Source organism: Dryobates pubescens, chromosome 5, assembly GCF_014839835.1.
Source record: "Dryobates pubescens isolate bDryPub1 chromosome 5, bDryPub1.pri, whole genome shotgun sequence".
NCBI lineage: Eukaryota > Metazoa > Chordata > Aves > Piciformes > Picidae > Dryobates > Dryobates pubescens.
The window spans coordinates 40720876-40733396 of record NC_071616.1 but is presented as its reverse complement, the minus strand read 5'-3'; the positions used below and the strand labels follow the sequence as shown (position 1 = coordinate 40733396).

Below are 12521 nucleotides of genomic sequence, written 5' to 3'. Positions count from 1 at the left end.
AGGAGGCTCAGGGGTGACCTTATTGCTCTCTACAACTACCTGAAGGGGGGTTGTAGACAGGCAGAGGTTGGTCTCTTCTCCCAGGCAGCCAGTACCAGAACAAGAGGACACAGTCTCAGGCTGCACCAGGGGAGGTTTAGGCTGGAGGTTAGGAGGAAGTTTTACACAGAGAGAGTGACTGCCCATTGGAATGGGCTGCCCAAGGAGGTGGCGGAGTCACCATCATTGGAGGTGTTCAGGAGACTTGACAGGGTGCTTGGTTGCATGGTTTAGTTGGTTGGGTGGTGTTGGATGATAGGTTGGACATGAAGATCTTGAAGGTCTCTTCCAACCTGGTTTATTCTATTCTATTCTATTCTATTCTATTCTATTCTATTCTATTCTATTCTATTCTATTCTATTCACAAATGTCTTTCACCAGTTTTCTCTTTCTGTTTAAAGTCTCCAGGCTACTTATTTAGAACCTATTAGCAGACCTTTTAGTGTAAAAAAAATCTGCTCCAATCAGTACTAAATGGTAGCTGTATTTAATAAATCAGTCACTGATTTTGACCATTACATTGTCATACTATCTTGCCTATATATAAAAGAAAATTTAGAGTAAAATTTTTGCAGAATACCATTGGAAAGAATTGGTCTTCATCCTGGAGATGTGAATATTTCTCCATGCTAACCATTTATACTCTTTTGTATACTGTACTCATATTTGGTAGTAGGATGGAAAAGACTCTGAACTTGAAATAGCTCTAATTATATATAGTGACTTGAAATTTAACCAAAGACAAATTCTATCTCTTATCAGTATTTAATTTCTTCAGAATGCATGAAGATCCTACTGTTTATGTAGGTGCTTCACCTAAAATCTGAATTGCAAAGCTGTCTGACTTTGAGCCCACAGTGTGCTCAGGTGGCCAAGAAGGCCAAAAGCATCCTGGCAGTCTGATCAGCAGGATCAGGGAATTGATTACTTCCTTGTACTCAGTACTGGTGAGGCCACCCTTGAGCAGCATGTTCAGTTTTGGGGCCCTCACTGCAAAAAAAGACATTAAGGTGCTGGAGCAGGTCCAAGGAAGGGCAATGAAGCTACTCAAGGGTCTGGAGAATGGGTCATCTGAGGAGCAGCTGAGGGAACTGGGGTTGTTTCATTTGCAGAAAAGGCGGCTGAGGGGAAGACCTTATCACTCCCTACAACTCCCTGGATATTGGAAGAAACTTCTTCACTGAAAGGGTTCTCAAACACTGGAATAGGCTTCCCAGGGAGGTTGCTGAATCCCTGTCCCTGGAGGTTTTCAATCGATGCACTGGTTTGGTGTTTAGGGACATAGTTTGGCACCAGGTGTGACAGAATTAATGGTTGGACTCGATTTTAAAGTGATTCTTGGGCATGTTTTATGGCATCTCTACTTACTGAAGCATATTAGTGAATTTTTAATTGTAATTCTGAACAAAATATGAAAACTGTGGGAGTAACCAGGTTTACCAAAAGTGTACACCGTATATATGCAGAGAGCAAGGATTTTGCAACTCATTTATTCATACATAATGTGCTGGTGCAAACATCTTACCACCTGCTGGTGGCAGCAGACAGGGTAGGATCCACACCTCTCAAGTGACTTATGAAGCAAGTTACATCTTAAGATCCTATTTGGGCTACTATAATTACTTCTGCCTCTGGAAAATGAAAATATAAACCCTTGGTCCATTTCTAGGCAAATTCTCTGTGCTAGCCAAGTCTTGGAACATGATGCTACATGTACCTTTTACATCAGGAGGAAAAACACTTAAGTCAAATGAACAGCCATGACTGTCTGTACATTCTTATTGTGCAAAATGAGTGTCGTAATGGGGCAATCATAGAATCATAGAATCAACCAGGTTGGAAAAGACTTCAGAGATCATGAAGTCTAACCTATTACCTAATACCTAACACCTCATGACAACTAAACCATGGCCTCAAGTACCACGTCCAATCCTTTTTTGAACACCTAAGTCAACAAAGACAATCCTTTCTAAGTCATTTGGGTCCAAGAATCTGAACTAGAAATACCCAAACCTTTTTATTCCCTTGCAAAAGCAGCTTTTGTAGATGGAGACTGCCATCCTTCTCATCTTTACCAGACCACAAATGACTGCAAAAATCAAATCACCTTCTGTAGTTCAGGTGGTCCAGTTCTGTGATAATTGCTCTTCTAGTGAATGTAGGTCAGGGCCCATTGTGTAAGGTAAGCTTTGAGATGGACTTTTGGGAGCATTGCAAAGTGATCTCTTCACCATCATCATCTGTGTGTCTCACAGAAAATTTTCTGTGTTTGGGTGACCCTTTGGTCCATTATCATAGAGCCATTTGCACAAGAGTCAAAATCATTGGGGTGGCAGGAAAAAAGAAAGAAGGTATCCAGAGCTAGGGCTTCTGTTCAGAGTACTTCTTTCCTGTAGTAGAACTCTAAGCTTTAAATTTACAACCTTTTCTTACTAAACCTACTCCCACATAGACAGCACTAATGGTTCAAACCATATCAGGTTGGACTCAATGATCTTTGAGGTCTCTTCCAACCTTGGTGTGTGACACTGTGACACTGTGATCATCCAGAATTCCTGTGCCATTTCTTAAGTACAGTTGAAACAAGACCTAGTCCACCTTCATTAGCCTTAGAATGTAGGCAGGTGACTCCCATGATAACAAAACACCATTTATGAACAATGAAAACCTCCTCATTGTTTTATAGATGATGCTGAATAGTACTGATTTTCCCTGCCTCTACTTGCCTTTATGAAGTAAGTTAGAGGTGATTAAAAATCCAGATTAGTATTCAGCCAAGCCTAATCATGATTTTGTCTCACAATTTAAAAGATGTTTCACAATCTCTCTTCGGAGAAAAAAAAATTGGAGCAAGGGTGCAACCCTCTTCCTTGAATAATTTTTTCTTGCATCCTTCACCATTTGACTTTTGTAGCTGGTGAAGGAAAATTTAGCTATGATTGTAAATGCTTTGCTCAGTACTGGCATTAGAATGAAAAAAATGGCTTTATCCCAGGAGTTGAAAAATAAACTACCTAAAGTCACAGAACTAGAAGTGAAACCAACCACTCCCCCTAGTTGAACTGGCATGTGAAAGTTGGCACTGTGTGTGACTTCAAGGTACTGCTGATATTCTGGAGTAAAATTAGGCTAACAAAAGCCTAAGGAAATGTAGGGCCCTTAGCTAATAAAGGATGTTGAAGTAACGATGAATCAATACAAAGCAGCTAATTTGCCCATTTTAATGCTAATGTCTTCACGTCATCTCCCAGTCACTGTTTATTACTGCAGGGCAAACCTGTGCTGAGTCACAAAAAGCCAGGAAACACAACTGCTCACCCCGGTATGTTTGATTCTCTGAATACTTTCCTCTACACTTGTGGCACTGCACAGGGTCTGTACGTGTTGTAGTGTAGAATTTTTATGATGTATCTCCTAGCAGTTGACCAAGGGATCATTTACAGCTAGTATCACTGATTTTTCATAAGTGAGAACATAAAATGGTTTGAGCTGGGAGAGTATAAATTTTGCCCACTGTTTCAGGCAAGACTTCACTATCCATTACAGTGTTTAGGTTTTCACTCAATCATGAATGACATATTTTCCTTAGTAGAGAAGTATTCCTTTCCCTGCATGGCGGCTTTCTAGGCTGTGTGACAATTCCAATATTGAATTAATTTCATAGGATCAGTTAAAGATAGGTGGTGGGGGGGTTGATTTGTTTGTTTAATGATGGAGTTTCTCTGGGTTTTTGAGGTCCATTTTTGAGAACTAAATGAATTGTTTACTTGACAGACAGGTGGCTGCATAGTGGTTATGGCTGATTTTAACAATATGTGACAGTAAGAAAAATTAGAGCTCATTAACATTCACTCAGCCCAATGTCTGTGCTGCTGATCAATGCCTGGACTACTGTATGGCTTAAAATGCATAATGAATCGTTGTTTGACAGGAACCAACTGCTGCTGGAGGGAAATGTGGATGATCTGATAGCTGACAGAGTGAACACGGCCTGCACTTTATAAATAGGGAGAATGTAAATAGTTGGGGAGCAGAATGAGTGCGAGAAGTCTTTCAAGGCTTGTAGTGACTGCTGAATTATATGACGATTGACACACGCGTTCTGTATTTTGCATAAAAGCATTAGCATCTGATTGAGTGGAAAACCAGGGGAAAGTGAGATTGTCTATGAGATTAGTGGAAGGTAATCAGCCATCTGTTAGGCATAATGCTCTTAGTAAAGATGAAGATAGAAAGCATATGTGTGCATGTGCTTACACAGGATCTCTCACCTTTATACAAGTACCCGTGAAAACACAGAACTGTGTATAAAGAACTAATACAAGGCAAAAAGAACCAAATAAATAAATTAGTCTCAATTAATCTGTTTCTTTTTTCTCCCACCAGAAAGAGTACAAGCTTGTAGCCATGTTGTACAGTTCCTAACTGTGTCCTTTCAGCAGAATGAAAAAGTAGCTTCAGAAGTGACAGAAACAAATAATTTGTGGTATTTCTAAAACAATGGCATCACAATGCTCTCCTCCTGATTATGCTGGTGAAACTAAGGCCATGCCCTGAAAATGTTGAGAGACAGACTTTTTATTGATCAGGGCATTTGAAATGGTATTTTCAATAATAATAATAATAATAATAATAATAATAATAATAATAATAATAATAATAATAATAATAATAATAGTATTTTCAATAATAATAGTAGTAGCAGTAGTAATCTAGTTTATACAGCTATTCCAGGTACAGAAAGGGTTTGGTTTAGAAGAAAGCTAGAATTTGATGCAGCATTGCTTGCCTAACCTAAAACTGTCATTGATTTTACCAGAATTTTGTGATGCAGAAAACAAGACTCTGCTTAGCTTTTCACATTTATAAAGAACTTTGGATAGATGTTCCACTTAAAAGGAGATTAATCACTTTTTAATAAAAAATTTATTATAGTTTAAAAATTGTTTTTTCCCAGTAGTGTATGAAGAGCAGATTTGAAAATGCCTTCTGTCTTAACACGTGTTTTAATGCTCATTATAATGGCTTACAATTCAGCAAGGCTTACATCTCGGTTCTGCAGAAACAAAATACTCCAGAGATATAATGAATAGAATAGAATAGAACAGAATAGAATTCACAGCTCAGCATTTAAAATCAGTCACTTAAAATTTCAAATACCACCATCACAGAATCATAGAATGCACTGGGTAGGAAGGGCCCTCTAGAGGTATATACCTCAGAGCATATATTTAGCAAGTGTTTCAATCCACTAGATAACAGCTTGGTGTATGAAATATTGTTCTTAAATACACTTGAAAAAATGTTTAGGTTAATTTTTCTTTTCTCTGAAATGTATCATATGTCACTGTTGGTACGTTGTGCAAATACTGGACCTGCTGAAGAAGCACTTCCATGCCCCGTCTTGCTGTTTGTACCTTCCCAGTTTCAGTATAAAACATCCTAAATATCGGAAAGAGGATGACAGGTGCAAGTGTTTATACAAGAGAGGAGTGGAGAGCAGCTAACTGATCATCTTAAGATGGTATCTTAACAAAACTTTATGAATGCAGTCCTCTGCAAGGCCAACAAAACATGGAACGTGGTTGGTAATCAAAAGAAGTCAGTAACTAGCACCTGGTCAGCAATCCAAGAAGCAGAACCTACTCCTGATCAAAAATATTCTGGCCAATTTTAAAACCCCCAAATTGCTTGAAGTAGGTATGTCTCTCAGATTTGCTCTTGCTTCCAGGCCTTGTTGTTTGCTCTTCAGCATTTCAACACTAGAACTTCGTGAAAACACCTCTGTGGCCGAGATTTTCCTGCCTTCCTTTCATATCCGAAGCATGAGGGTTGCTGAAGCTTGCACTTTCAGCGCCTTGCCAGCGCGTTTCATAGGTCAGTGGAGGCGTGCCAGGGGAATTATGTTGCTTTGCCACAGTTGCGGAGGTGCTGGGGGAGGGGTATTGGGGTGGAGCTTTCAGCTTCAGGGATTTTCGGAGCACTCCTGGGAGTGCGCCGCTTCAGCGCCTGTTTTCTCTGGAAAACGCAGCAGAACGTTTCCGCTTTCCTTTCTCGCAGCACAGTTGGATGATGGTGCCTTTGTATTTTGCTGAGAAACTGTTTCACGAATCTGTGTCCTAGCTGCAACAGTTTCTCCTTCCGACCCTTGTAAGCTTTTTAAAGCTTTCCCTAACCTTACTAATTAGTACCCACAGTGTGTTTGATGATCTTTGTAGGAATTTAGTTTTTAAGAGCGTGAAAAGAATGATCTATTTGAGAGTTCCTCTAGACATTCTTATTTGAAGTGTTGCAACTGGTGATCTGGCGGAAAGAAAAGGATTGAGAGGACTTTAAGAGTAACTAGGATTAAGCAGACATTAGCTGTAACACCGGACAGCCGGTATATAGTCAAGCGCATCGTAGCAAAAAAGAGGTCAGCAGGTTCCTAATGCTTGCTAATTGCAGACTCAGTGTATCCAAGCTAGAGCTACGCTCTGCATGCTGCATGCAATAGCTTTTGTTTGCTTCTGCAGGAGCATGTTTCAATTTCTCTTTGTTAATTGAGCTGAGTCATGTTGAAAGTCTCTCTTAGAGAGCCAAGGTGGGTTTTCTTGTGTGGGAACAACTACTGAGAAAGTACTGCACTTCCTGCATTTCTGTAATATTGAGTGATTCAGGACTGCTGAATGTTTAATTTATTAATGATAAACATGCAGGGATTAGGACATATGCTTCACCAGAATTTAATTTTTCAGGAGGAAGTAATATAAAGAGCATGCTTAAAAGAGATAAGGTAGTTCTGGCTGTTGGAACAGTTGATTTATATCCTTTAAAATGGGCTATTGTCAGCAGTATCTAAGATTAAAAAGATTTTAAAATTCAGTGATTTGTCTGAGAGTGTATTTTGAATATGTACAGCAGCAGTTTAAGTTGAAAAATGGGCAGTGAGAAGACGCAGACTCGAACAAATACTCAGCATCCTGAAAGTTAATTTGATACAGTCTTGCTGCAGAGCTTTTTCTTTGACCCTATTTAATTCTGAAGTACTCAAAAATCAGACTAAAAGAATTGGAAATGGTACAGCAGGCACTGAGAATGATTGGAGTCTCCTTTCATTCCCTTTTCTTGATTGCACTGATAGAAAATTTTGTTCTGAAGTGCCAAATTAATATTTACTAGTTTACTATAAGCTTTAAATATTGATTTGTGGGTGTGATAGACATGCAAAAGATAACTCAGTAGTGGCAGAACAGGAAATAAAATCAAATTACCATTAAATGCAATTTCACCCCCCCCCACTATGTTAAGCAGACTGATGCTTGGATACTTCTTTGGTACTCTCATTGCCTACAGGAGTAGTCTCTGGATACTGGGACTCGCCTCGAACCATTTAGGAATATAATTCAGTACTCACAATGTAGCTGATGCACTGGTTTCTGCACTCTTAAAGCTGTTATATGAAAAGCTAACATGTAGTCTTTTCTGAAAAGATAGTCAAAGTGTAAAACCTTGGAATGTTGCCCAAATTAGCAGATGCATAACCGAGTTATTTGCGGTCTTAGCACTATGGAAAAGGAATACAAATGAAAGTTAAGAGATTGTAGCTTAGGTCTTTCTAATAAGCACTGGTTAAAGCTGGTTTTACTTTGTTTCAAAAGGACCTAATCTTCCTAAGTCTCTTGATGTAGACTTACTGAATATAGCTTAGGGCTGCAAAGTATTGAAGAAGCAAGTAAGTACTGGTACAAGATTTAGTGAAGTTGTAGGTCAAAGGCAGGCATGTATCGAATTTGAGTCTCTCCAAAAGTAGGTAGAAAATCCCTCCTACTAAGTGAGCATTTTCCTATAGCTTTAGGTACAGTGTTCCAAATGAGAAACTTGCTGTTAATCAGGGTATTTCCCCCCCAATCATAAGTTTACAGCAGCCTTCTGTATTACATACAGCTTGAATGTACAGAGAAAGAGTGAGGTACAAAGTAAAATTACTGGAGGTGGGGAGATTCAGGCTGGATGTGAGGAGGAAGTTCTTAACCATGAGAGTGGTGAAGCCCTGGAATGGGTTGTCCAGGGAGGTGGTTGAGGCCCCGTCCCTGGAGGTGTTTAAGCCCAGGCTGGATGAGGTTCTGGCCAGCCTGATCTAGTGTGGGGTGTCCCTGCCCATGGCAGGGGGGTTGGAACTAGATGATCCTTGTGGTCCCTTCCAACCCTGGCTGATACTATGATACTATGGTACTTACTTTCTCCAGTGAACATTGTAAGTGTATACTGATGGCACAGCTTTTGGGCTTTAATAAAGCCAGTCTCATAACATTATGTTTTAATTTTAGGCACATATTTTGACGTGTTGAATTCTTATGTCTAAGTTTTGATAGAGTTGTTGCTGATTGCAACACTTCTTAATCTAACAATACTGTCAGGTTTTAAACTTCAAAACTTAAATCTCATTGCTGTCTACAACTACCTGAAAGGATGTTGCAGAGAAGCTGGGGCTGGTCTGTTCTCACAGGTAATTAGTGATAGGGCAAGAGGGAATGGCCTCAATCTACAACTGGGTAGGTTTAGACTGGACATTAGGAACCTTTTTTTCACAGCAAGAGTGGTCAGGCATTGGAATGTGCTGCCCAGGGAGGTGGTTGAGTCACCAGCCCTGGATGTGTTTAAAGGTGTTTTGGATGTGGTACTTGGGGATATGATTTAGGGGTGAACCTTGTAGAGTAGGGTTATCAGTTGGACTTGGTCATCCTGAGGGTCTTTTCCAGCCTGAATGTTTCTGTGATTCTGTGATCTGCCTATAAATCAAACAGGTGTTCTTAAGAGCTGCTTCAAGTTCGCCTTCAAAATTTTTGTTGAACATGATCAATACTTGAGTGGACAGTTGGGAAATTTGAATAAAACTTGAGGTAGTTTGTGTTTAGTCACAAAATTCAGACAAAGAATACATTCTAATCTATGCTGGTTTAGAGACAGTCACTTGTAGAGGCCAGTAAAGTTCTGCTGGCTTTCTCAATGCCCAGTTTCTGTTGCGGGTGTAGAGAATCAGCCTGTATTCTCCAGCAATGAAAGCTGTCATTTCTGAGAGGATTGTCTGCAGTGAAATGTAGTGCTTGCTGTTCTCTCAAAAAACCCAAACCTTGTTTGTTCAAAACAACAAAGTTAATTAAAAAAAACCCCAAGCTGCATATTCTTGAACCTCTAGTGTAGATTTTTCAGGATAAGAAATTTATGTAGAAGGACAGCTCCTCTCAGCCATTGCCATATACTCTCTGTGAAGTACTTTGCAAAATCTGGCCTCATAACAGCTGTCTCTTTTATTTTTATCTTTGCAGCTACCTTGGTTAGAATTATGGTTTAGATTTGCCCATGTTAGCCATGGATGTAGTGGCTTTGTCTCCCATGAGGACACAAGAACTGGATCCCATGTCGTCTGATGCATCTCCCATGCTCGTAAACATGACTCCTACAGCGGAACAAGACGGGGAAGCGGATGTCATGAAGGAGCTTGATTCTGGCCAGCAGTATGAAAAGCCTCCTCCTCTACACACTGGGGCTGATTGGAAGATTGTTCTGCACTTGCCAGAAATTGAGACCTGGCTTAGGATGACATCTGAAAGAGTCAGGGATCTGACCTACTCTGTCCAGCAGGATTCGGATAGCAAGCATGTGGATGTGCATCTGGTGCAGCTGAAGGTAGGATGAATTTTATATTGCAGACTGTTCAGTGAAGATGGTTTGCTCAACTGTGCTACTAGTAAAGTAAAGGAAAGGGCTTTTCATAACTCCTATGTTATGTGGAAGCTTGTGTTAAAAAGTGAATAAATCCTTTTCAGGGAGATAACAGAAATCCTATCATTCCCAGATTTTTTGCAACATTATTAACTCATCGCTTAATTCAACAGTCATAACCATAGTGATGAACATGTTCACACCCCAAGACCAGCTAATACATCACTAACAGTAATCTGACCAGACATCTCGAAGGGCCCAGAAATATTCTCTTTCATTTTAATGACCTTCAGGAAAAAAAAAGGGGGGGGTAGGGGGTCCTTGGCTGACACCCTGTCGGGCTGTGCAGCCATCCAACATGACCTGGACAGCCTGGAAAGCTGGGTGCAGGCAAACCTCGTGAAGTTTAATAAGGGCAAGTGCAGGGTTCTACATGTGGGGAGGCAGCAGGCACCAGTACAGGTTAGGCGCTGCCCTGCTGGAAAGCAACTCCATGGAGAAAACCTTGGAGTGCTAGTGAACAGAAAGTTCTCCATGGAACAACAATGTGCCCTTGTGGCCAAGAGAGCCAATGGTATCCTGGGGTGCATCAAGAAGGGTGTGTCCAGCACTTCTATGGAAGTTCTTCTAGCTCTCTGCTCTGCCCTGGTGAGACCACACCTAGAATACTGCATCCAGTGTTGGGCTCCCCAGTTCAAAAGGGACAGAGAACTGCTGGAGAGAATCCAACAGACAGCCAGATGGATTATTAGGGGATCTGAGCATCTGCCCTCTGAAGAGAGACTGAGATCCCTGGGGGTGTTTAGTCTTGAGAATACTGAGAGGGGATCTCATCAATGTGTATAAATATCTGAGGGGTGGGTGTAAAGTGGAGGGGGCCAAGCTCTTTTCAGTGGTGCACATTAATAAGACAAGGAGCAACAGGTACAAGCTTGAACAGAAGATTTCACCTCAACATGAGGAGAAAGTTCTTTCCTGTGAGGGTGATGGAGCACTGGAACAGGCTGCCCAGAGAGGCTGTGGAGTCTCCTTCTCTGGAGACTTTCAAGACCCATCTGGATGCATTCCTGCGTGGACTGTCCTAAGTGCTCCTGCTTTCGATGATCTCTTGAGGTCCCTTCCAACCTCTAATATACGGTGAGATGTCCCAGTGAGCATGGCCACTCATCTGAAAACTAAGCAAGTTTCAGAGGCAAGAAGGTAGAAAGGTGATCTAATTTCTAACCTTTCTGTCATGTAAAGGTTATGTTGAAAATTGAACTCAGGTGGGACTATGTAAATGTGTGGGGTTTGTTTTGTTTTTCTGGCATGAGAAATATGAAAGAAGATCTGAATAGCCACAGCCAGGAGCATTTCTTTTTCTCTCTTTCCTTTTTTACCCCTTCCCTCCCCCCCCACTTTGTTTACCTACAGAAAAAAAAACCTGCTAGGCAAATCTGTTTTGAGTAAAAGAGCAACTCACAAGTATCTTTAAAGAACTGCCTCTGTCTTGGTCCCAGATTTAAATTTTGGTGTTGAATATTTAAAGATATTAAGGAAATTGGAAGTGAGATTCAAATGAATCCTGTCTGGAACTCTGTGTGCGTGCTTGCACGGCTTGGTTTGCTGCCGCGCGTGAAGCATGCTTTTGAAGGCAGCAGTCTCCAAAAATAGCAAGCAGCAGGCAAATGTTATCTCCTCAGACTGAACTGTCTTCAGAGCTGCATTCTGAGGCCTGTTTATGTGAACACAGTCTTCCTTCAGACTCAGTGCAATGGCATTTTATTTGTGTTTATTTTAGGACCAGAGCTGTAAGCTATCCTAAAACACAAGTCTGGGTACTAGCATTAAGCACAGAGCAATTGTCCTGTAATCAGTCTTAACCAAACAGAGCTGATCTGAAGTATTTCATGCTCATCAGGTTTTCTGGAAAATGTGGGGCAGAGATTGCTGGCTTTTGACAAGAAAAAGGACTATGCCCACAGCATGCAGAGTGTTTTAGCAAATACACCTAAAAGGGATTTCTGCAGGCAGATACAGCAAATGCTGCTGGATTTGGTTGCCGGTTCTGCCCTGGAATTGCTTGTGGCCATGCTGGTGCAGTGCTAAGCTGAAACTAAAGGGCTGTAGAGTTTGTGGGGTGGTATTTGCACACAGGTTTGGGCTGGCTTTGAGCACAAGCAGAGCTGCTTATGAAATGAGGATATTCTGTACACATAACTCACCCTCATGTAGCCATTAAAATCTCTTGTTTCCAAATGGAGGTCGGTGAATGAATAACATATCCCACGCTTTACTCCTTTTTGGAGTTTCTTTTGTGAAGTTGCAAGAGTCAACAGTAGTCCAGAAAAAGTACTCTCCTAATAGTTTTTTGCATGGAAGCAATTACTGTAGCACCTAGGGATTTTTTTTTTTTTTTTTTTTTTTTTTTTTTTTTTAGTTGTGGGGGAGGGGAAGACTAAGAAGAAATCTGTTTCATGAAACTCTAAAAAAAAGGCAAAAAAACCCCATAAAGCAATCTCAGTTATCTGTAGTTGTCTGGACTGTTGGCCTGGGAAGGGCCTGTCACTGAGATTGTCATAGAATCATCGAATCAATAAGGTTGGAAAAGACCTCAAAGATCATCAAGTTCAACCTGTCACCCAACACCTCATGACTAGACCATGGCACCAAGTGCCATGTCCAATCCCCTCTTGAACACATCCAGGGATGGTGACTCCACCTCCCTGGGCAGCCCGTTCCAATGCCTCTGTGAAGATCTTTCTCCTTGTCTTGAGCCTAAACTTCCCCTGGTGCA

The 12521-nt window shown here is 40.9% G+C and overlaps 1 protein-coding gene across 2 annotated transcripts in view; it reads left to right on the top strand.

Annotated features, from left to right (window-relative positions):
- Nucleotides 1-12521, top strand: part of AKAP6 (A-kinase anchoring protein 6) — a 281842-nt gene that overhangs the window by 37038 nt on the left and 232283 nt on the right. For both annotated transcript variants that reach the window (XM_054162087.1, XM_054162088.1), the window contains exon 2: nt 9349-9709. In XM_054162087.1, the coding sequence (XP_054018062.1) occupies nt 9383-9709 (327 nt within the window). In that variant the 5' untranslated portion in view covers nt 9349-9382. The remainder of the gene's footprint in view (nt 1-9348; nt 9710-12521) is intronic.